Source organism: Symphalangus syndactylus, chromosome 12 (assembly GCF_028878055.3).
Source record: "Symphalangus syndactylus isolate Jambi chromosome 12, NHGRI_mSymSyn1-v2.1_pri, whole genome shotgun sequence".
Taxonomy (NCBI): domain Eukaryota; kingdom Metazoa; phylum Chordata; class Mammalia; order Primates; family Hylobatidae; genus Symphalangus; species Symphalangus syndactylus.
In genome coordinates this window covers 42,565,320-42,590,353 of record NC_072441.2, presented here as the reverse complement: position 1 = coordinate 42,590,353, position 25,034 = coordinate 42,565,320, and the positions used below count along the sequence as shown (strand labels likewise).

At 36.9% G+C, this 25,034-nt stretch overlaps 1 protein-coding gene across 4 annotated transcripts in view; it reads right to left on the bottom strand.

The window, feature by feature from the left end:
- Positions 1–25,034, bottom strand: part of PKN2 (protein kinase N2) — a 150,814-nt gene that overhangs the window by 69,904 nt on the left and 55,876 nt on the right. For all 4 annotated transcript variants that reach the window (XR_010117462.1, XM_063625329.1, XM_063625331.1 and 1 more), the window contains exon 3: positions 15,031–15,185. Coding sequence is in view for 3 of the 4 variants with exons in the window: in XM_063625329.1 (XP_063481399.1) it covers positions 15,031–15,185 (155 nt within the window). In the remaining variant the exon portion in view is untranslated. The remainder of the gene's footprint in view (positions 1–15,030; positions 15,186–25,034) is intronic.

The window sequence follows — 25,034 nt, the reverse complement described above, 5'->3', positions numbered from 1 at the left end:
AGAAACACTTTAATGTCAAAAAATGAGACCTTCTTAATAAAGCTGTCATCTCTTAAGATTTCAAAAAAAAGCTCTGAATTAAGAGAAATAATGTTAATGCCTGATATGGTTTGGATGTTTGTCCCTCCAAATCTCATTTTGAAATATAATTCCTCAGTGTCTGAAGCGAGGCCTACTGGGAGGTATTTGGGTCACGGGGACAGATCCCTCATGAATTGCTTGGTGCCACCCTCACAGTATGAGTAAGTTCTCATCTACGAGTTCATGCTGGTTGTTGAGCTGTTTGTTCAAAAGAGCCTGGCACTTCCTCCTCTCTCTCTCTTGCTCCCTCTCACCAGAAGACAAGCTGGCTGCCCTTCATCTTGCATCATGACTGTAAGCTTCCTGAGGCCCTCAACAGAAGCACATGCCAGCACCATCCTTCTTATACAGTCTGCAGTACTGTGAGCCAAAAATAAACCTTTTTCTTTATAAATTACTTAGCCTCAGATATTCCTTTACAGCAACACAAATGAATCAATGCAATAGCATACCTCTGCTTAGTTCCAGTAACACTGAATGTGAGTGACAGAAGGAATTATATGCCAAATAATGACCTACTCAAACATGTCAATGTCCTAAGCCTCAGAATCTTGTTAGTAAGTTACGTTACATGGCAAAGGAGATTTAAGGTAGCAAATGGAATTCAGATTGTTAATCATTTGACCTTAAAATACAGAGATTGCCGTTGATTTCCAGATAGGCCCAATGTAATCACAAGGGTCCTTAAGTGTAGAAAAGGGAGGAAGAAGAGGTCAGAGTGATGTGATGTGAGAAAAACTGGACCTGCCATTGCTGGCTTAGAAGACAAAGGAAGAGAGTCAGGAGCCAAGAAGTGTGAGTAGCCTCCAGCAGCTGGAAAAAACAGGGAAACATTCTACCCTATAACCTCCAGAAGGGAATGCAGTCCTGCCAACACCTTGATTTAAGCTCAATAAGATTCACTTCAGACAAAATAACTACAAAATTATAACATAATAAATTTCTATTGTTTTATGCCACTAAATTTGTGATAATTTGTTACAGCAACTGTAGAAAACTAAGAAATTTTAAAAATATCAGAAGTTAATGCCACCTCCTGTTTTTAGAGTTGCATTAGTTGTTAAAGACTGGTATCCACACATACATACATACACACAAATTGATTAAGCATCAAGTTAGAAAGCACTTACTCATAAGAAAGGACAAGCTTTGCATATTATTTAAGCATCTCTATTTTTAATCACTAAGGCAATCAGTACTAATTTGGAAATAAAATAGCACTCAATCAACCTGTATTCTCCTGGAGAGTCATGTCTCTTAGAACCCAAGAGACACGCTTGATGATGGCAGTATTATTTCAATAAATCAAACACACACTATATGACACTGAATAAAGAAGAAAGAGATTGAAGATAAGGGGAATAAAAGTGAGCTGAAATGTACTCTGCTGAATACCAAACTCAGGTTAATATCCCATGGAGGAAAAAATAATTCCATATTTATGAAATTTATAAATTTTTCTTCTATTTCTTTCATATTCCCAAAGTCAGTCATTTAGAAAATAGCTTCTAGCCAGACTGCTGCATAATGACATTTAGGTCAACAACGGACTACATATACCTATGTTTAGATATATTTAGATACGCAAGTACTTACCATTGTTACAATTGCTTACAGTATTCAGTATAGTTACATGCTGTTACTACAGCCTAGGTGCAATAGGCTATACCATATAGCCTAGTACCATCTAGGTTTGTGTAAGTACACTCAATGATATACGCACAATGATGAAATCACCCACTGATGCTTTTTTCAGAATGTATCCCTGTTGTAATGCAATGCATGAATGAATTTCTTTGAGATCAGACTAGAGTAAAAGTATTCCAAAGCTCATAATTTAATGGGACAAATGCATTTTGCAGTCAGACTTGAGCCCAAATCCTATTATATATAACTTGGACAAATTACCTATTTTCTGAAACCCTTAGGTTTCTTGCATAAACTATATAAATTGTGATACCATTCTTTTAAATATAAAACTTTTGTAAGCATTAAACTAAAATTATCTTGCCTAGCACATAATTGGCATTAAAATGTTCTCTTTTAGGACAATAAAAATAATGATTAAGTGTCTTATTCCAATGAAGTTCTAATGTAAACGTATAAATATTAAGTAAACCATATAATATTACTCTCTTCAATCAAGCTACTTCTTTTATTATTTTATTGTCATGCAAAATGACAGTAGTTCCATCATTTTACTTCTTTGGAAATACTCCTTTCTTCACTATTTCAATTCAACATGCAAGAAACAGCACTTGTATTTTATTTTAAAAATAGGTGAATTTTCCCACAGAAATTTCTGGAGGATCTGCAGGATGTCAAAGTATGATGAAACTTTTAAAATGGACTTTGGATATTATCACAGGCAATATATAGTTATTACATATCAGTTTTACGTTTTCAGGCATTCAATGGAATTTTTATTAAGCACATAATATGTACAAGGGAAGAGATAAGGCTGGAGTACACGGATTGGTTTACGTATTAGAGAAATCTGACTTTTATGTTGATAAAAATTTTGGGAAAGTTTTTACATATATTAGGTTGAACTACATGAAAATGCCAATGTCTGATTTTGAACTAAAAAAAACAGCAATTTTATACGGCTCAACCTAATAGACTAAAGTAATGAACTATTAGTAATTGGCACTCTATAATGCTGGTAATTGTATTTGGAATAAATATTTTACAATTATAAGAATAACTAAAAAATTATAATATTTTCAAATTGTTTTTTATTTTACAAAAAAATAACACTTTGTTTTGCAAGCTATAGTGGGACATTACAACACATTACATTACACAGAAAACTTTCAAATAAGCCAATCATTGCTCTTATTAGTACCATCTAGGTAATAAATAGGCCAATCACTCTTATTTTTTTCATCATGTATTTATGTTAAAGTAACATATAGGAAGTAAGCCATGCCAGACCCAGTAAAAACACAAATATTAATCAATCAGAATGTTATCCTATGCAGCTTATAATTTGCTAGAAGACATATAAATGATTATTATATGCACTAGGAAGTTAAAAGCAGCCGAAGAAAATTCCAAAGAAATGTGGAATCAGGCCAGGGACGGTGGATCACGCCTGTAATCCCAGCACTTTGGGAAGCCGAGGCTGGGGAATCATCTCAGGTCAGGAGTTCGAGACCAGCCTGGCCAACATGGTGAAACCCTGCCTCTACCAAAAATACAAAAAATTAGCCAGGCATGGTGGTGCCCACCTGTAATCTCAGCTACTCAGGAGGCTGAGGCACGAGAATCACTTAAACCTGGGAGGTGGAGGCTGCAGTGAGCCAAGATTACATCACTGTGCTCCAGCCTGGGCGACAGCCTGGGCGACAGAGTGAGACCCTGTCTCCAAAAACAAACAAACAAAAAAGTGGAATCAATTTTAGTTAAGGGAATCCAGAAAGGTTTCCCGAGTCATTATAATAAATAAGTCTGGAATATGTCAAGACTGGAGAATTTCTCACGTTACAACATGAGAAATTACTCGTGCTTTTACAACAATGACGACAACAACAACAACAACAACAACAAAAAACCACTTCCACTAAAGAACTCAAGGGTACTTTTGGAAGTAACTTGATTGTCGTGGTGGTATCACATATGCATACGTATGTATAGAAACATCCAAATTAATTGAAATGTATAACTAAATACGTGCAACTTTTTTCTATATCAATTAGCTCTCAAAGCTTAAACAGGCAATACTGGAGGATTGGTGGTTGGGGGGACCTGCATGGACAGTCTGGTATATCCACATGTGGAGGCTTGGGGAACACTTAAAACCGATGCAAGATGCTAGTAAGAACCCCAAATTTTAATTAATATCTTGCTTTACTGCCTGAATATATAAACAGGAGACATGTCTTTTTTTTTTTTTTTTGAGACGAAGTCTCAAAAACTCCTGGGTTCAAGTGATTCTATAAACAGGAGACATGGCTGGGCACGGTGGCTCACGCCTGTAATCCTAGCATTTTGGGAGGGCCAGACAGGCGGATCACTTGAGGTCAGGAGTTCGAGACCAGCCTGGCCAACATGGCGAAACCCCATCTCTACTAGCAATACAAAAAATTAGCCAGGCATAGTGGTGTGCGCCTTTAATTCTAGCTACACAGGAGGCAGGCTGAGGCAGAAGAATCGCTTGAATTTGGGAGGCGGAGGTTGCAGTGAGCCAATTGCGCCACTGCACTTGAGTCTGGGCGACAGAGCGAGACTCTGTCTCAAAAAAACCAAACCAAAACAACAACAATAACAACAAAAAACAGGAGGCATGTCTTTAACATGTCTTATCAAGCCCCCAGAGATCATTCCAAAGGACAAAACAAAAACAAACAAACACAACCAATGATGCTGCTTAAAGCCACACTACCAAATAAAGAAATGGCAGGCTATACTACTTATGTAACGGGGTAAAATAACTGCATCCCATTCCTCAGATCCTTGTGCTGACAATATATGTTAGTCATAAAAGGGATAATATGGAAATAATTATAGTACACACAGGTATGAAATAAGAAAAAGAACAAGTGTAAATTATGGGCCAGAGGAAGATAAACGGCCATAAATGGGCAGTGAAGCAGTATCCATTGTTTTAACAGATACTTATTGAGTATTTGCAGCAAACTATTTCAATGTAGTATTGTTTTAGGTATTGAAGATACGGTGATAACCAAGATAATGTCTCTGCCTGCATGAAATTTATATTCTAATGCTGAAAACTGATGAAAAAGAAACTGATCACATAAATTGTAATTTAAGGTAGTGGTAATGCAATAAAGGGTTAAGAAGAGACAGAGGTTGCTATTTATCTTAGGATAGTAGTGAAGAGCTTGCTGAGGTGGTAGCATCCAAGTAGATGATGTAATGAATGAGAAAGCCACAAAAGTACTTGGGAGAATAGATACCTAGGCAAAGATATAGCAAGTGCAAAAGCCCTGAGGTAGGAGTGTGCTTGCTATGTTTAAGGGATAGAAAAGAAGCTAGTGTAGCTAGAGTGTAATGAGAGAGGAAGGTGTTTTAGAAGATGAGATCAGAAGCTATAGGTTTTCAGAGTCAGAATAAGAATTTTGGATTTTGTTCTAAGTATGAGGGAAAACCACTGGAGGGTTTTGAAGCAGGAGGGTGAAAATATCTGACAAATTTAAAAAGGACAGCTCCGATTATAACATGCACAAGTAATAATTAAATCATGTAGAATCCAATAACCAGAGTTCTGTTGACAATTTTTACAGCCAAACTGAATTAATCATCCCTGTCCCTAAATTTGCTCCCCCTCATGAATTCTCTATCATTATAAAGGGCACCATAATTCATCAGTCTATCCACATAACCGATCTAAGAATAATCTTTGACTCTGCCTCCTTCCTCATATCCAAGATACCAAAAGTATGACTCTCATCTTCACTGTTTTCACTGCTGTTACAAGAGAAAGGAAGCTATTTAATCTGGACTACTGCAAAAAACTACTTAAACTTACTGCTTGCATATATGACCTTCTTTAATTCTTTAAGTCTGAGGAGGATGGATGTGAATTTTCTTTTTTTCTTTTTCTTTTTTTTTTTTTTGAGATGGAGTTTTGCTTTTGTTGCCCAGGCTGGAGTGCAATGGCACGATCTCGGCTCACCACAACCTCTGCCTCCCAGGTTCAAGTGATTCTCTTGCCTCAGTCTCCCAAGTAGCTGGGATTACAGGCATGCACCACCATGCTCAGCTAATTTTGTATTTTTAGTAGAGACAGGATTTCTCCATGTTGGTCAGGCTGGTCTCTAACTCCTGACCTCAGGTGATCCACCTGCCTCAGCCTTCCAAAGTGCTGGGATTACAGGCGTGAGTCACCACACGTGGCCAGATGGATGTGAACTTTCTAAATTTGAAATCTGATTGTGTCTTTTCCCTGCTAAAAGGAGCTCCCTGCTTTCAGCAGCTCCATCTATCTTGTAAGGTAATCACAACTGCTTAATTCTGTGCAAACTACCATATAACCTGGCTTGTCTTTCAGTTATGTTATACCTCTCACTATGCCTCACCCACTTAAAACTCCACTGGTGGGGAAGGGAAAGAAGCCCTACTGGAATCACCTGGAGAACTTTTCCCAAACAAAATGAATGTCTTTCTGGAGATTCAGATTTGTTTCCCTATGGCTTTTAATTGAAAATGACTACTAGAGTTGACAACTCTTACTATCAGAAGTACATTCTACCTACTCTCAGATATGTTAGGTAAGAAATACACTAAGAACTTGTACTATAGCCACACCAAATCACTTTCATTCCTTAGAACAAGCCAGGCTATTCCACAGTTCCTTACTGTGTATACACTGCATTCACCCACAACACCATCCCTAAAAAGTAATTTTTTATTAAATGCCAAATCATTTTTCAAATATCGTACTAAAACTTAAAAGATTTTATTGGCAGTTAAATGATTATTCTCCATTGTGCTTCCAAAGTCAGTCAAACAAATCACTATTACACACTGTAACTATTTACACGTGATATATCTCCTTTTAAGATAGTGGGTCTCTTAAAAGCAGGATATTATATATTGAGTACCTACTATGTAATAAGGCACCATCTTTATTACACTTATACCCCAGAGCCAACCATAATGGCTATCAAACTTTTAACAAAATCCTTAATGAATAAATTAATATTCCACATAATTTCAATTTATAATTTTCCCTAATCTAAAACAATGTACTCTGACCCTTTGAGAAGTTTAAAGATGAAAAATAAAAACACTTAAGGTGGAATCTAGACAGCAATAACTGGCAGGCCTATTTCAGAGGCAATAGTAGTTGCGAATAGGCTTTCGACCTTCATTTGAGTCTTCCTCAAATTAATAAATCTAAAAAAAAATAAAAAGCTATGCAAAATTGACATATTTGTTTTAACAGGATGCTCACAGCCTTGTTCACTTTGGATCTGTGGTTGTTTTAGGTTATCTATTTATTTTACTTTTAATATGTCCATAACTGTTCAACTTAGAGCAGTGGTTCGTAATCTTTTGTGGATTAAAGACCACTTTGAGAACAAGGTGTAACCTACAGCCCTTTCATCCATACAACTATCAACATACACACTTGCTTTTCCTGTAACTTCAAAGGGTTCGTAAACCCCTCAAACTAATCCATCCACCCCAGATTTAAAAACTTGACTCTAAACGGCAGTAGCTGGGTTAATTTAATTTAAAAATGCTCAGTATAATGTGCTAAAATCGCAGTTCCAGGAACAAAGTATTTACTTAAAAAAGTCAAAATAACGTTTTATAAAAATATAAAATCCCCAAAACTAAATGTCAGTGCTAAAAATAACAGCACAAAAAATAACTCTATCATCCGATAAGAAATGTTCAAAGTGAGGTGGAGCCAAGATGGCCGAATAGGAACAGCTCCGGTCTCCAGCTCCCAGCCCCAGCGACACGGAAGACGGGTGATTTCTGCATTTCTGCTTGAGGTACCGGTTTCATCTCACTAGGGAGTGCCAAACAGTGGGTGCAGGACAGTTGGTGCGGCACACTGTGCGCCAGCCGAAGCAGGGCGAGGCATTGCCTCACTCGGGAAGCACAAGGGGTCAGGGGGTTCCCTTTCCTAGTCAAAGAAAGGGGTAACAGACGGCACCTGGAATATCAGGTCAGTCCCACCTTAATACTGCGCTTTTCCAACGGGCCTGGAAAACGGCACACTAGGAGATTGTGTCCCGCACCTGGCTCCCAGGGTCCTATGCCCACGGAGTCTTGCTGATTGCTAGCACAGCAGTCTGAGATCAAGTTGCAAGGCTGCAGCGAGGCTGGGGGAGGGGCGCCCGCCATTGCCCAGGCTTGCTTAGGTAAACAAAGCAGCCAGGAAGCTCGAACTGGGTGGAGCCCACCACAGCTCAAGGAGGCCTGCCTGCCTCTGTAGGCTCCACCTCTGGGGGCGGGGCACAGACAAAAACTCAGCAGGAACCTCCACAGACTTAAATGTCCCTGTCTGACTGACAGCTTTGAAGAGAGTAGTGGTTCTCCCAGCACACAGCTGGAGATCTGAGAACGGACAGACGGCCTCCTAAAGTGGGTCCCTCACCCCTGAGCAGCCTACCTGGGAGGCACCCCCCCCAGTAGGGACAGACTGTCACCTCATTCGGCCAGGTACTCCTCTGAGACAAAACTTCCAGAGGAACTATCAGACAGCTGAATTTGTGGTCTCACGAAAATCCGCTGTTCTGCAGCCACCGCTGCTGACACCCAGCCAAACAGGGTCTGGAGTGGACCTCTAGTAAACTCCAACAGACCTGCAGCTGAGGGTCCTGTCTGGTAGAAGGAAAACTAACAAACAGAAAGGACATCCACACCAAAAACCCATCTGTACATCACCATCATCAAAGACCAAAAGTAGATAAAACCACAAAGATGGGGAAAGAACAGAGCAGAAAAACTGGAAACTCTAAAAAGCAGAGCACCTCTCCTCCTCCAAAGGAACGCAGTTCCTCACCAGCAATGGAACAAAGCTGGATGGAGGATGACTTCGACGAGTTGAGAGAAGAGGGCTTCAGACGATCAAACTACTCTGAGCTACGGGAGGAAATTCAAAACAATAGCAAAGAAGTTAAAAACTTTGAAAAAAAATTAGAAGAATGGATAACAAGAATAACCAATGGAGAGAAGGGCTTAAAGGAGCTGATGGAGCTGAAAGCCAAGTTTCAAGAACTACGTGAAGATTGCAGAAGCCTAGGTAGCACATGCGATCAACTGGAAGAAAGGGTATCGCTGATGGAAGATGAAATGAATGAAATGAAGAGAGAAGGGAAGTTTAGAGAAAAAAGAATAAAAAGAAATGAACAAAGCCTCCAAGAAATTTGGGACTATGTGAAAAGACCAAACCTACATCTGATTGGTGTACCTGAAAATGACGGGGAGAATGGAACCAAGTTGGAAAACACTCTGCAAGATATTATCCAGGAGAACTTCCCCAATCTAGCAAGGCAGGCCAACATTCAGATTCAGGAAATACAGAGAATGCCACAAAGATACTCCTCGAGAAGAGTAACCCCAAGACACATAATTGCCAGATTCACCAAAGTTGAAATGAAGGAAAAAATGTTAAGGGCGGCCAGAGAGAAAGGTCGGGTTACCCACAAAGGGAAGCCCATCAGACTAACAGCTGATCTCTCAGCAGAAACTCTACAAGCCAGAAGAGAGTGGGGGCCGATATTCAACATTCTTAAAGAAAAGAATTTTCAACCCAGAATTTCCTATCCCGCCAAACTAAGCTTCATAAGTGAAGGAGAAATAAAATACTTTACAGACAAGCAAACGCTGAGTGATTTTGTCACCACTAGGCCTGCCCTAAAAGAGCTCCTGAAGGAAGCACTAAACATGGAAAGGAACAACCGGTACCAGCCACTGCAAAAACATGCCAAATTGTAAAGACCATCGAGGCTAGGAAGAAACTACAGCAACTAACGAGCAAAATAACCAACTAACATCATAATGACAGGATCAGATTCACACATAACAATATTAACGTTAAATGTAAATGGGCTAAATGCCCCAAATTAAAAGACACAGACTGGCAAACTGGATAAGGAGTCAGGACCCATCAGTGTGCTGTATTCAGGAAACCCATCTCACGTGCAGAGACACACATAGACTCAAAATAAAGGGATGGAGGAAGATCTATCAAGCAAATGGAAAACAAAAAAAGGCAGGGGTTGCAATCCTAGTCTCTGAAAAAATAGACTTTAAACCAACAAAGATCAAAAGAGACAAAGAAGGCCATTACATAATGGTAAAGGGATCAATTCAACAAGAAGAGCTAACTATCCTAAATATATATGCACCCAACACATGAGCACCCAGATTCATAAAGCAAGTCCTGAGTGACCTAAAAAGGGACTTAAACTCCCACACAATAATAATGGGAGATTTTAACACCCCACTGTCAACATTAGACACATCAACGAGACAGAAAGTTAACAAGGATATCCAGGAATTGAACTCAGCTCTGCACAAAGTGGACCTAATAGACATCTACAGAACTCTCCACCCCAAATCAACAGAATATACATTTTTTTCAGCACCACACCACACCTATTCCAAAATTGACCACATAGTTGGAAGTAAAGCTCTCCTCAGCAAATGTAAAAGAACAGAAATTATAACAAACTGTCTCTCAGACCACAGTGCAATCAAACTAGAACTCAGGATTAAGAAACTCACTCAAAATCGCTCAACTACATGGAAACTGAACAACCTGCTCCTGAATGACTATTGGGTACATAATGAAATGAAGGCAGAAATAAAGATGTTCTTTGAAACCAATGAGAACAAAGACACAACATACCAGAATCTCTGGGACACGTTCAAAGCAGTGTGTAGAGGGAAATTTATAGCACTAAATGCCCACAAGAGAAAGCAGGAAAGATCCAAAATTGACACCTTAACATCACAATTAAAAGAACTAGAAAAGCAAGAGGAAACACATTCAAAAGCTAGCAGAAGGCTAGAAATAACTAAAATCAGAGCAGAACTGAAGGAAATAGAGACACAAAAAACCCTTCAAAAAATTAATGAATTCAGGAGCTGGTTTTTTGAAAAGATCAACAAAATTAATAGACCGCTAGCAAGACTAATAAAGAAGAAAAGAGAGAAGAATCAAATAGATGCAATAAAAAATGAAAAAGGGGATATCACCACCGATCCCACAGAAATACAATCTACCATCGGAGAATACTACAAACACCTCTATGCAAATAAACTAGAAAATCTAGAAGAAATGGATAAATTCCTCGACAAATACACCCTCCCAAGACTAAATCAGGAAGAGGGTGAATCTCTGAATAGACCAATAACAGGCTCTGAAATTGTGGCAATAATCAATAGCTTACCAACCAAAAAGAGTCCAGGACCTGATGGATTCACAGCTGAATTCTGCCAGAGGTACAAGGAGGAACTGGTACCATTCCTTCTGAAACTATTCCAATCAATAGAAAAAGAGGGAATCCTCCCTAACACATTTTATGAAGCCAGCATCATCCTGATACCAAAGCCTGGCAGAGACATAACCAAAAAAGAGAATTTCAGACCAATATCCTTGATGAACATTGATGCAAAAATCCTCAATAAAATACTGGCAAACCGAATCCAGCAGCACATCAAAAAGCTTATCCACCATAATCAAGTGGGCTTCATCCCTGGGATGCAAGGCTGGTTCAACATACGCAAATCAATAAATGTAATCCAGCATATAAACAGAACCAAAGACAAAAACCACATGATTATCTCCATAGATGCAGAAAAGGCCTTTGACAAAATTCAACAACCCTTCATGCTAAAAACTCTCAATAAATTAGGTATTGATGGGACGTATCTCAAAATAATAAGAGCTATCTACAACAAACCCACAGCCAATATCATACTGAATGGGCAAAAACTGGAAGCATTCCCTCTGAAAACTGGCACAAGACAGGGATGCCCTCTCTCACCACTCCTATTCAACATAGTGCTGGAAGTTCTGGCCAGAGCAATCAGGCAGGAGAAGGAAATAAAGGGTATTCAATTAGGAAAAGAGGAAGTCAAATTGTCCCTATTTGCAGATGACATGATTGTATATCTAGAAAACCCCACTGTGTCAGCCCAAAATCTCCTTAAGCTGATTAGCAACTTCAGCAAAGTCTCAGGATACAAAATCAATGTACAAAAATCACAAGCTTTCTTGTACACCAATAGCAGACAAACAGAGAGCCAAATCATGAGTGAACTCCCATTCACAATTGCTTCAAAGAGAATAAAATACCTAGGAATCCAACTTACAAGGGATGTGAAGGACCTCTTCAAGGAGAACTACAAACCACTGCTCAATGAAATAAAAGAGGATACAAACAAATGGAAGAACATTCCATGCTCATGGGTTGGAAGAATCAATATTGTGAAAATGGCCATACTGCCCAAGGTAATTTATAGATTCAATGCCATCCCCATCAAGCTACCAATGACTTTCTTCACAGAATTGGAAAAAACTACTTTAAAGTTCATATGGAACCAAAAAAAAGCCCGCATCGCCAAGTCAATCCTAAGCCAAAAGAACAAAGCTGGAGGCATCACGCTACCTGACTTCAAACTATACTACAAGGCTACAGTGACCAAAACAGCATGGTACTGGTACCACAACAGAGACATAGATCAATGGAACAGAACAGAGCCCTCAGAAATGATGCCGCATATCTACAACTGTCTGATTTTTGACAAACCTGACAAAAACAAGAAATGGGGAAAGGATTCCCTATTTAATAAATGGTGCTGGGAAAACTGGCTAGCCATATGTAGAAAGCTGCAACTGGATCCCTTCCTTACACCTTATACAAAAATTAATTCAAGATGGATTAAAGACTTAAATGTTAGACCTAAAACCATTAAAATCCTACAAGAAAACCTAGGCAATACCATTCAGGACATAGGCGTGGGCAAGGACTTCATGTCTAAAACACCAAAAGCAACAGCAACAAAAGCCAAAATTGACAAATGGGATCTCATTAAACTAAAGAGCTTCTGCACAGCAAAAGAAACTACCATCAGAGTGAACAGGCAACCTACAGAATGGGAGAAAATTTTTGCAACCTACTCATCTGACAAAGGTCTAATATCCAGAATCTACAATGAACTCAAACAAATTTACAAGAAAAAGCAACCCCATCAAAAAGTGGGCAAAGGACATGAACAGACACTTCTCAAAAGAAGACATTTATGCAGCCAAAAAACACATGAAGAAATGCTCATCATCACTGGCCATCAGAGAAATGCAAATCAAAACCACAGTGAGAAATCATCTCACACCAGTTAGAATGGCCATCATTAAAAAAGCAGGAAACAACAGGTGCTGGAGAGGATGTGGATAAATAGGAACACTTTTACACTGTTGGAGGGACTGTAAACTAGTTCAACCATTGTGAAAGTCAGTGTGGCGATTCCTCAGGGATCTAGAGCTAGAAATACCATTTGACCCAGCCATCCCATTACTGGGTATATACCCAAAGGACTATAAATCATGCTGCTATAAAGACACATGCACACGTACGTTTATTGCGGCACTATTCACAATAGCAAAGAGTTGAAACCAACCCAAATGTCCAACAACGATAGACTGGATTAAGAAAATGTGGCACATATACACCATGGAATACTATGCAGCCATAAAAAATGATGAGTTCGTGTCCTTTGTAGGGACATGGATGAAACTGGAAAACATCATTCTCAGTAAACTATCACAAGGACAAAAAACCAAACACTGCATGTTCTCACTCATAGGTGGGAATTGAACAATGAGAACTCGTGGACACAGGAAGGGGAACATCACACTCTGGGGACTGTTGTGGGGTGGGGGAGGGGGGAGGGACAGCATTAGGAGATATACCTAATGCTAAATGACAAGTTAATGGGTACAGGAAATCAACATGGCACATGGATACATATGTAACAAACCTGCACATTGTGCACATGTACTCTAAAACCTAAATTATAATTAAAAAAAAAAAAATGTTCAAAGTTAGTGAAATAATATCCTATCAAATATCACATCATAAGTAAATAGGAACAAATACATTTCTCCAAAAGTAACAAAAAATTCTTTTGAACTATAACATAAAATCTAATGTTCATAATTAACCTTAAAACATTTATAAAAAGTACACATTTCTCTTTTTGGTAACTTCCCTAATGTCTTTTTTCTTTTTCTTTTTTTTTTTTTTTAAGAGACAGGGTGTTGCTATATTGACCAAGCTGGTTTCGAACTCCTGGCCTCAAGGAATCCTCCTGCCTCAGTCTCCCAGAGTGCTAGGTATACAGGTGTGAGCCACCAGGCCTAGTCTCAAATTTCATTTGGGGTGAGTAGCTAGGATGCATGATTAAGAAAAAAAATATTTCCCTCTGATTTCAAATTCTTTCTAAACTGAAACAAAAAAATATGTAAGAACTTTTATTAAGAAATTATTTCAAAAATATCTACTAAAATATAAAAAATTGATTTCCAGAGATAAAAATATTTAAAATACATGAGTTCAAAGTAAAAAGGTACATTTTATAACTTTATATGTTTCTCAGAATTTCTGGAAATTATTAAAACTATAGAACCTTAGGCTGAAGAGAACCTTGAGGATAATCTGGTTCAGTGGCTCACAACATTTTTTTTGCTGCATTATACCTAATAACAAGGACATGTTCTTATTACTAAGAATTGCTCCCCATAACACTGATTTTCAGTTAGGAGTTATATGCTCATACCAGATCTCCAAGAATGCACAGGTCTAGGCCAAGCAATTATTGATGATGCCAAAATGTCCCATCTTTTCATTTGCCCTCTCCCAAACACTTGGGAGAGTGGTCTATAATGTGGAAAACTCATTAGAGACTAAATTCTTTTAATTTCTTTTTAAATAATTTTAGATTTACAGAAAAGCTGCAGATATGGAAAGTTCCTGTGTATCCTTTACCCATAAGGTCAAATTTTTTATTAACTGGGTCTTGGTAGGAATAAACAATTTTTAAAATGTTGCCTAAAAAAACAAAAAAAAACAAAGAAAAACATGTTTCCAAATTCTTTTATTCATTCTTTCAAATTCTGAGGTCAAAATGATCTCAGATGTCATAATATAGTGTTTAAACAGTGAAATTACCAATTAAAAGCACAAAAATGTGAAAAAAAAAACAGCACTAAACAGATCTGAAAAAGGATACTTTTTAGTGTACCATAGCTTAAGAAGGCAAAATCACCTTAACAAGCATGTCACATAATTCAAATTTCCCCCACTCCATGCATGTACACAAATGACTGCCAAAGTGCCATGCCACCAGTACTGATGTTGGAGTTACTAATAAATTTTACTGAGTAGGTAAATTTATAACTATGGAATCTGCAAATAATGACTGACTATATAGGTTACCTTTATTAACTACACTTACCTTTGAAGATCCATTTGAATACATCTGTATCATATTCTCTGCACCTTGTTTTACTTTAAGTTCTATATCCAATTGTTTTTGTAGAGCCTTCAATCTACTGTTGCTAGTAGAACAACGAGGGTCACTATTTGGAGTATCTGGAGTCCTTGGGCAATCTGTAAATAAAATATTGTTAAAATTACTTATTAGAATGAATTGCTGTTTAAAATTGGAAGTTAATATTTTTCGAATAAACAGCATTTTTCAAACTTTGAGATGAGCCTAAATGAAATCTCCTTATGCTTTCAGATAATCCATGAATTCAACCAATTCATACATAAAAAAACAAACAAACAAAAAAAAAAAACAACGTATCTGAGTTGCAAGACTACTTCCCAGGGTAGATTTCACTTAAAACATAAAAGTGATTATATTAAGTCTGAAACTCAATTAGATGATTGTCCGTGGTTTCTCCAACACTATTATTTTTAAATCAACTTGACTAGTCTATTCAATAATTAAACTAAATTTCCTACTATAACCTCATTAGCTGGAGAATAAAGCATATTCAAACATGATACGAATTCAATTAAGGTAATTCTTTTTAAAGAGAACTAAGGGTATCTGAAATACAGTGCTAGCAATGCTTCAAAAATATTGATCCACTGATATCAAATTGATGCAGGGCAGAAGGCGGGTAATTACAGAGGGATGAAAAATTCAAGTCCATAGCCTCTCATAAAGGATACTGTGTTGCTTCTATTTAAAAAACAAAAATAAAACTTCACAGAATAACTTAGGGAGGAGTCCCTTCTCAATTTTCTCGAATAGTTTCCATAGAAATGGTACCAGCTCTTCTTTGCACATCTGGTAGAATTTGGCTATGAATCCATCTGGTTCTGGGCTTTTTTGGTTAGTAGGCTACTCAATTTTGGAGCTTGTTTTTGGTCAGTTCAGGGGTTCTATTTCTTCCTGGCTTAGTCTTCGGAGGTTGTATGTGTCCAGGAATTCATCCATTTCTTCTAGATTTTCTAGTTTATATGCATAGAGGTGTTCATAATATTCTCTGAAGCAATTGCAACAAAAGCAAAAATTGACAAATGGGATCTAATTAAAGAGGTCTACACAGCAAAAGAAACTATCGACAGAGTAAACAGACAACCTACAGAATGGGAGTAAAATATTTGCACAAACTACACATCTGACAAAGGTCTAATATCAGCATCCATGATGAACTTAACAAGGAAAAAATAACCCCACTGAAAAGTGGGCAAAGGACATGAACAGATACTTTTGAAAAGACATACATGTGGCCAACATGCACATTAAAAAAAGCTCAACATCACTGATCATTAGAGAAATGCAAATCAAAATCACAATGAGATACTATCTCACACCAGTCAGAATGGCTTTTTTTTTTTGAGACGGAATCTTGCTCTGTCACCCAGCCTGGAGTGCAGTGGTGTCATCTTGGCTCACTGCAACCTTTGCCTCCAAGGTTCAAGCGATTCTCCTGCCTCAGCCTCCTGAGTAGCTGGGATTACAGGCGTACGCCACCATGCCTGGCTAATTTTTGTATTTTTAGTACAGGCGGAGTTTCACCATGTTGGTCAGGCTGCTCTCGAACTCCTGACCTCGTGATCTGCCCGCCTTGGCCTCCCAAAGTGCTGGGATTACAGGCATAAGCCACTGCACCAGGCTCAGAATGCCTATTATTAAAAAGTCAAAAAATAACAGAGGCTAGTGAGGATGCAGAGAAAAAGCAATGCTTACACACTGTTGGTGGGAGTGTAAATTAGTTCAACCACTGTGGAAGACAGTGTGGAGATTCCACAAAGACCAAAAGACAGAAATACCATTCGACCCAGCAATCCCATTACTGGGTATATACCCAAAGCAACATAAATTGTTGTATCATAAAGACACATACATGTGTATATTCACTGTAGTACTATTCACAATAGCAAAGACATGGAATCAACCTAAATGCCCAGCAATGACAGACTGAATAAAGAAAATGTGATACACACACACACACACACACACACACACACACCATGGAATATTATGCAGCCATTAAAAAAAAGAGAGAGATCATGTCCTCTGCAGGAACATGGATGGAGCTGGAGGCCATTATCCTTAGCAAACTAATGCAGGAACACAAAACCAAATACCACATGTTCTTTCTTGTAAGTGGGAGCTAAATGATGGGAACACATGGACACATAGAGGAGAACAACAGACACTGGGGCCTATTGGAGTGTGGAAGGTGGGAGGAGGGAGAGGAACATGAAAAACAACTATTGAGTACTAGGCTTAATACCTGGGTGACAAAATAATCTGTATAATAAAACCCCAAGGCACAAGTTTACCTATATAACAAATCTTCATGGGTACCCTTAAACTTAAAATAAAAGTTACAAAAAAAAAGCATAATATGTTGCTTTATAGGTTTCTATGATTTTAGGAATGGGAATATTTTCAAAATCTGTGTTAGTAAAGTCCCTAAAAATTCAAAACATGTGCCATTTAAAGATGAATTTCATGGAAATAAATTTGTCTTAGAGTAAAATAAAGATGGGAACTATTAATACATAAATCATTTATAAATCAATGCCTGCAGATTTTGAAAATTATAATTTTCCAAGTAAATAATTTTCATTTTGCAAAAATAAATAAATAAAACTTCAGAAAGAACCATCTAGTTATTCTGGATAATCCATTATTATTGAAATTCTTTTTTTTTTTTTTTTTTTTTGAGATAGTCTCACTCTGTCACCCAGGTTATAGTGCAGTGGTGTGATCTCGGCTCACTGCAACCTCCGCCTCCTGGGTTCAAGCAATTCTCTGCCTCAGCCTCCCAAGTAGCTAGTATTACAGGTGCCTGCCACCACGCCCAGCTAATTTTTTGTATTTTTAGTAGAGATGGGGTTTCACCATCTTGGCCAGGCTGGCCTTGAACTCCTGACCTCATGATCCACCCACCTCAGCCTCCCAAAGTGCTGGGAATACAGGTGTGAGCCACTGAGCCCGGCCTGTTGGAACACTTGCCTTGAATCTAAAATTCTTCATATTTTAAGTTTAGTGTTTTGTATTTTTATCCACACTAGGTCCCTTCTATAAAAGCTAGAAAACTAGGGTACTACCCTGGTTCAGGTGATAAGTAACTTGGTCACGACTGGAAAACTGCCTAAACTGCAAGTTACTTTACCTTTGTGCTTCAACGTTCCCTTCACTCCTCTATGATATAAGATGGTGTGACTAACCATTTTAATGAATGTATTTCACATTAAGTTTTATATTCCCTTTAAAAAATTCACTAATTCAAACACATGCAATTATAATTTGTTAATTAATCTTAAAATATAGATATTAAGGCTGAGGCAGCAGAATCACTTAAGGCCAGGAGTTTGAGACCAGCCTGGGCAACCAAGTCAGACACTGTTTCTAAAATAAATAGATAAATACATAAATCATAATAGAGATACTAGGCTAGGATGTAAAATAATAGTGCTTTAGTTAATGATATCTGTGCAAACACGTGTATGTGTGCATATAAATCCTTAAAATAACCTTTTGAGACAGATATTATCCATACTTTACATATCAGGAAACAGGCAAAGTCACACAATTAACTGAATTCAATTCAGGAAAGGTTTCTATTCTAACTGAATTCCCCAAATTACAAATGGGCTGCTCCAAAAAACTGATATAAAATGTAGGTAAGTTTTCAAATCAAATCACAAAAGAGCAACTTAGTATATATATCTAGTATAGTGGTTAAGGCTGCCCAGGTTTGAGTCTCAGTTTTGGTACTGAGATTCAGTACAAACCATGTAATACAGGGTAAGGTACTTCACAGCTCTGTGCCTTATTCTCTTCATGTGCTAAATAGTGAAAACAGCATGTACCTCACAGGATTATAGTGAAGATTAAATAAATTATGTGTACAGAGCTTAGAAACAGGTGTGGTACATAGTAAATATGCAATAAATATTAACCAGCAGTACCCACTGTAGAAAGTGTATCTCTGCTGAGTCCATAAATGAATTACACATTATAACAATGACTGAACAGTTCTGATCTGGGAACATTTTAATTTTCTTTCTTTTCTCTTTTTGGATAAATGATATCAGAATCTTGTAAGAAATGTAAATTACACAGAATTCGGTATATAAAGATAGCTTATAGTAAGCACATTTTTTTACAGAACTGGAATGCATTCAGAATAGAAGGCCCTTAGTTGAGAAGAGTATGAAAATATGTTGTCTGTAAAACAGTTGATGGTGTATTTAGCCTAGGATGAGAAGGATAAATGATTCCTGTCTAAACATTTAAATATTTGTCTATGAAAGCTGTCCACTTACTATTTCCCCACAAGACAGAGAATTAGAACCAATGAGTAAAAAGGTAGGAAGGGCAAAAATTTTGTCACAACATAAATTCCTTATGTTTTGGGTTATCTAACAATAAAATGGCTTGTCTTAAAATGTAATAAAGTCTCGTCTCTGGAAGCACTTCTACAAAAGACAAATTACAATTTGTTAGAGATACTATATAATAGATTCTTAAACATTACAGCAGGTTGTACTAAGATATTGAAATATCCGGCCGGGCATGGTGGCTTACACCTATAATCCCAGCACTTTGGGAAGCCGAGGCAGGTGGATCACGAGGTCAAGAGATCAAGACCATCCTGGCCAACATGATGAAACCCCGTCTCTACTAAAAATAGAAAAATTAGCTGGGTGTGGTGGCGCACATCTGTAGTCCCAGATACTCGGGAGGCTGAACAGAATTGCTTGAACCCAGGAGGTGGAGGTTGCTGTGAGCGGAGATTTCGCCACTGCACTCCAGTCTGGTGACAAAGCGAGAATCCATCTCAAAAAAAAAAAAAAAAAAAAAAAAAGATATATCCATTGATCTGACAGTTTGTGAATTTGTAAAAATACTACATAACACTGTTCTTAAGGAAAAGTATGTCCTCAGTTTTAATAACGATTACGGGAATATAAGAAATAAGAAAATGGTTAAGAACCAGGGCTCTGAGGTCAGAATGCCTGGGTTAAAATCCTGTAGTTGCTACTCATTGGTATGGTTTTGATTATATACTTACTTAACATCTCTGTACTACAGTTTCCTTAGCCACAAATTGACGGTTACTGTAAAAATAAAGCCTATATAGTGCTTAGGTCGATGCTTAAAATGTAATAAGGGCTCAATAATATTACAAGTCAGGGCTCAGCTAAGTAGCCAGTATTTCTGTTAATTTAATCTTCACAAGAACTCATAAAGGTTTGCAATATAACTTCATTTTACAAATAAAAAAATCTGAAACTTAAGAGAATTTATTGCAAAGGTCACAAAAGTGTACATCAAAGCAGAAATTTAACCTTAAATATGTCTTACATAAAGTAAACTTTAAAAAGTTCACTTTTTTTTCCCATTTAGAAATCAGAGAAACACTGCTGTCATCCTTGGATTTCATCTATTTTCTCCTTTAACCTGCTTTCCTACACACTACTTTTCTTCTCTCCAATTTTCTTCCTTGTACGTTATAGTAAATTTGAGCATTATAAAACATACAGTTGCCAGCATATTTCTTAAACTCTTTCTCATAGTGAAACATATTTCAAAACAAGGATAACTAGAACTCCCTACTCCCCATTAATACTCTCACCATTCAAAAAAATTTTTTAAAACTCTATAAAATGGTAATTATTTTTCTACTCTAACAACTGCCTTTACATTAGAAAAAGAGGCGAATCTACTCTTAAATGCATACTTTGCTGGCTAAAGAAACTAAACCCCATGATTACAACAAAAAACAAATTTCCATTTGCTGCATATATTGCTAATATTACTGAAAAAGTATTTTCAGGGGTATTATAAAAGAAATTATGCATGCTTCTAACCTTCTAAACATTACTATACAATTCAAAATGTATGTTATACAAATTCAATAAACTTGCTTTAATGTTTACATATTAGATCAAAGAGATTTTAGGCATGTCTGGGTTACAGTAGACAATGCACTAGAGTTAAGCCCATAAAGTTGCATCTTTACACACATTTAGCCAATATAAATTGTTGTGCTTTAAGATGGAAGGTAGACAAGACTAATTCCTCCACCAAAATATTTTTAATAGCCATGTCTACCAAATACAGTCCCAACTTCACGGTTAGGCATTAAAGGTCTTATGCTATCTAGCTCCAAGCTAATTCTCCACTACTATTTTTCCTTGTCAAATTCTGTGTTCAAAACCTTTCTAATAAAATGCGATTGCTTTCTTCAATACTATTGTTAGTTTAGGCATTACTTTCTCCAGAAAACCTTCCCTAACCATTCTCTAGTCTAACATGTCTTCAAAGTATACTTTCGTCCCTCCATTGAAATGTGTATTACACTGTATTATAATGATCTGTTTTCACGTTTTTCCTCTGCGACTATAAGCATCTTGAGTGCTAAGATTTGTTCTTAGACTGAGTTTATTTAATAGCAGACCAGACAGAAAAATAGCAGATGAATACTGAAAAATAGCTAAGTTTTTTAAAAAGAGAAAGAGAGGAAAAATGAGACATAAAGAGACACAGAAAAAAAAAATAAGCTTCAACATATGGTGTTTCGGAAGAAAAATAGTGATTTGAAGACAATACATAAAGAGATAATGACTATCATCTTTTAAGGACTAATAAAAATGCCAATCCATAGATTCAAGATACCCAATCAACTCCAAGCACAAACATATAGGGGAAAAAAAGTCCACACTTGGACACATCATGGTAAAACTTCAGAACATCAAAGACAAAGTCTTCACAGCAGTCAGAGAAGGGTACCTTCAAAGGAATTACAGTTAAATTTATGGCAGTTTTCAGCAACAACACTGAAAGCTGGAAGAAGGTGAAATGACAGCTACTTTATGTTAAAAGATACAGCTGCCTCCTTAAATTGTGATATGGTTTGGATCTGTGTTCCTGCCCCAATCTCATGTCAAACTAGGTTCCCCAGTGTTGAACATGGGGCCTGGTGGGAGGTGACTGGATCATGGGTGTGGGTCTTTAATGAGTGGTTTAGCATCATCCCCTTGGTACTGTTCTCACAATAGTGAGATCTGGTTGTTTAGAAGTGTGTAGCCCCTCCTACTCTCTCTCTCTCTTGCTCTTGCTCCGACCATGTAAGGTTTGCTTCTCTTTCGCCTTCCACCATGACTGAAAGTTTTCTGAGGCCTCCCCAGAAGCCAAGCAGATGCCAGCATCATGCTTCCTGTACTGCCTGTGGAACCATAAGCCAATTAAAGCTCTTTTCTTTATAATTTATAAATTACCCAGTCTCGGGTATTTCTTTACAGCAGTGCGAGAACAGACTAATACTGTATATATCCAATGAAAATATCTTTCAACAATGAAGACAAAATAAAAACATTATCAGACAAAGATGAAAGAGTTTTTCACAGACTTATTAAAAATTTAAAAATGCTAAAGGATGTACTCTGAGAAGAAGAAAAGTGATTCTAATTGGTAGGTCAAAAAAAGAAATAACGAAGAACAGATAAAGTGGCTTAGATGTGAGTGATTTTAAAGGACCACTATATAAACCAATAAAAAAGTCATGAAGGGCTTTTTAAAAAATATAATTACAATGGCAAAAACTGCAATTTTTTTGCACCAACCTAGTAAGACGGTAAAATATAAGCTAGGGTGTAGGCAAATAAAAGCATTCTAAGGAGTTCGAATTGTCCAAGAGATAAAAACAGCAATTAGACTATTGCCTTTGATAAGGATGCATGATGTACTATCTAAATGAATCAATTTCCAAAACAATCGAACTTTTAATAACTGATTCTTAAAAAATAGTCTAAAAATGACAAGAAAGAAAAAGAAACATTAAAGGCACAAAATAAGATACTAAATATAAACTCAAATATAATAGTAATCATTTAAATAGGTTAAATGATCCAGGTAAAAGAGATTATTAGACAAGGTAAAAACAAATGAATAAAATAAATCCAACTATATGCTATTTTAAGAAACACATTTAAAACATGATACAGAAAAGCTGAAAGTAAGGAAATGGAAGAAAGGTATTCCACACAATCACTAACCTCAACCCACAACCTATATTAATAACAGACAAAAGACACTTTAAGGCAAAAAATACTTCAAGACAGAAAGATTACAGGTAAGTCATTTCATTTTAATAGAAGGTTCAATTCACCAGAAATATGCATCAATTCTAAATGTGTAGGTGTTTAATTACATGGAACAAAATAAAGAAAAAACTAGTAAATTAAAAAAAAATATAGCAAATCTGCATTCCACTAAATTTTAATGCAGACAGTTCCAGCACAATTACAAATCACAAAGCTCAATCAGAAAAAAATTCACCATGAATGAGAAAAAAATTAGAAGACTAGCCTTGTAAAGATTTCACTTACTGTACTTATCCTGTACAGACTGTGAAATAAGTATGTTAAATATGTAAAGCTAAATGCAAGGGGTTATCAATTGGGACAAGAGACTATCAAAAATTACCAAGATTAACAAAATAGAACCTCTAGCATTAAAAAAAATGTAATAACAAAATTAGAAACACAATATTTGATAAAGAGTAAGTTTGATACAGGTGAAGAAACTATTCGAGAAATGGAGATAGATTTGAAGAAATTAATATGCATCTAAAGTTCCTGAAAAACTACGTAGAAGGAAAACAGGAGGTACAACATTCAAAGGGACAGAGGCTAACAATTTCCCATAATTGATGAAATACATAAATCTCAGATTTAAGAAACCCAACAAATCCCAAGCAAATCAAATGAAACGAAATCTACGCCATTATACTCCAAGTTCAGAACACTGAAGACAAAGGATATCTTAAAAGAAACTAGATGATCTACATGGCTTCAACCATGAGACTGGCAGCTGTTTCCTCAACAAGAGTAGAATCCAGACGACCACAAAATGAGTTTCTAAGTGCTGAAAGAAAATAAATGTCAACTTAGAATTGTATATAAAGCGGAAATCGTCTTTCTAAAGTATCTACTGTACTTTAGGAAGTACAAGAAAAGATCATTCTAGAAGGTAGGTCTGAGAAGCATGAAGAAATAGTGAACAAAGAAAATGATCAGCATGTGGGTAATTATAAACCAACAATGACTATATAGAATACTGTTTAGATCTAATTTGTGGATTGAAGCGAAAATGATATAAATAGAACACGGCCAACAATAGCATGTAAGTATTCTAAGTTTATTATATAATATAGAAAGGTGATTTGCCATTCAAGAATCTAGTTGACAGACAAACTATGCAAGTTATTTTGGACAGAGGGAACTTAATACAGGGAACTAGTTATATCATATACAGCCAAGTATTATGCAAAGGACAACCCTGTGTACAGGTGGCAGAATTCCTCTTCTCAAAGAGGTTAGAGTCAGGTGTGTGTGTGTGTGTGTGTGTGTGTGTGTGTATGTATGTGTAAATATATAATGTATGTATATATAAAAGGGACACCTTGTATGTACCTGTATGTGTGTCTACACATACCAGAGTGTATGTGTGTATATATGAACATTTTCAAACATACTGCAAAGTTGAATTTTACACTGAGCACCTATGTACCCATCACTTAGAATCTGCTAATCTACACACACACACGTGCATAAGTATAGAGAGGTAAAAAAAGAAAACATAGGGATAGGAGAAAAAAATTAGAGCTGGGATTAGTAGCAGAAGAAGTTGAAATAATAGAGGCAGATGCCAGACCATTTGAAAGGCATCTCTACCATGCTGCAAATTTGTACTGTATTCTGTAGCAAATGAAGATCCACTGAAAAGTTTAAATCAAGAAACTAACAGGACTGAATCTGAATTCTAAATTTAAAAAAATGCTGGCAGCAGTGTTTATGGTGAATTAAAGAAATACTGAACTTGTACGCTGTGGCAATAAAGATGAAGAAGAGATACAGATTTGAGACCTGTTATCAGAGGTAGAATCGGCTTGGCGACTTAACAAACTTACAATGAAG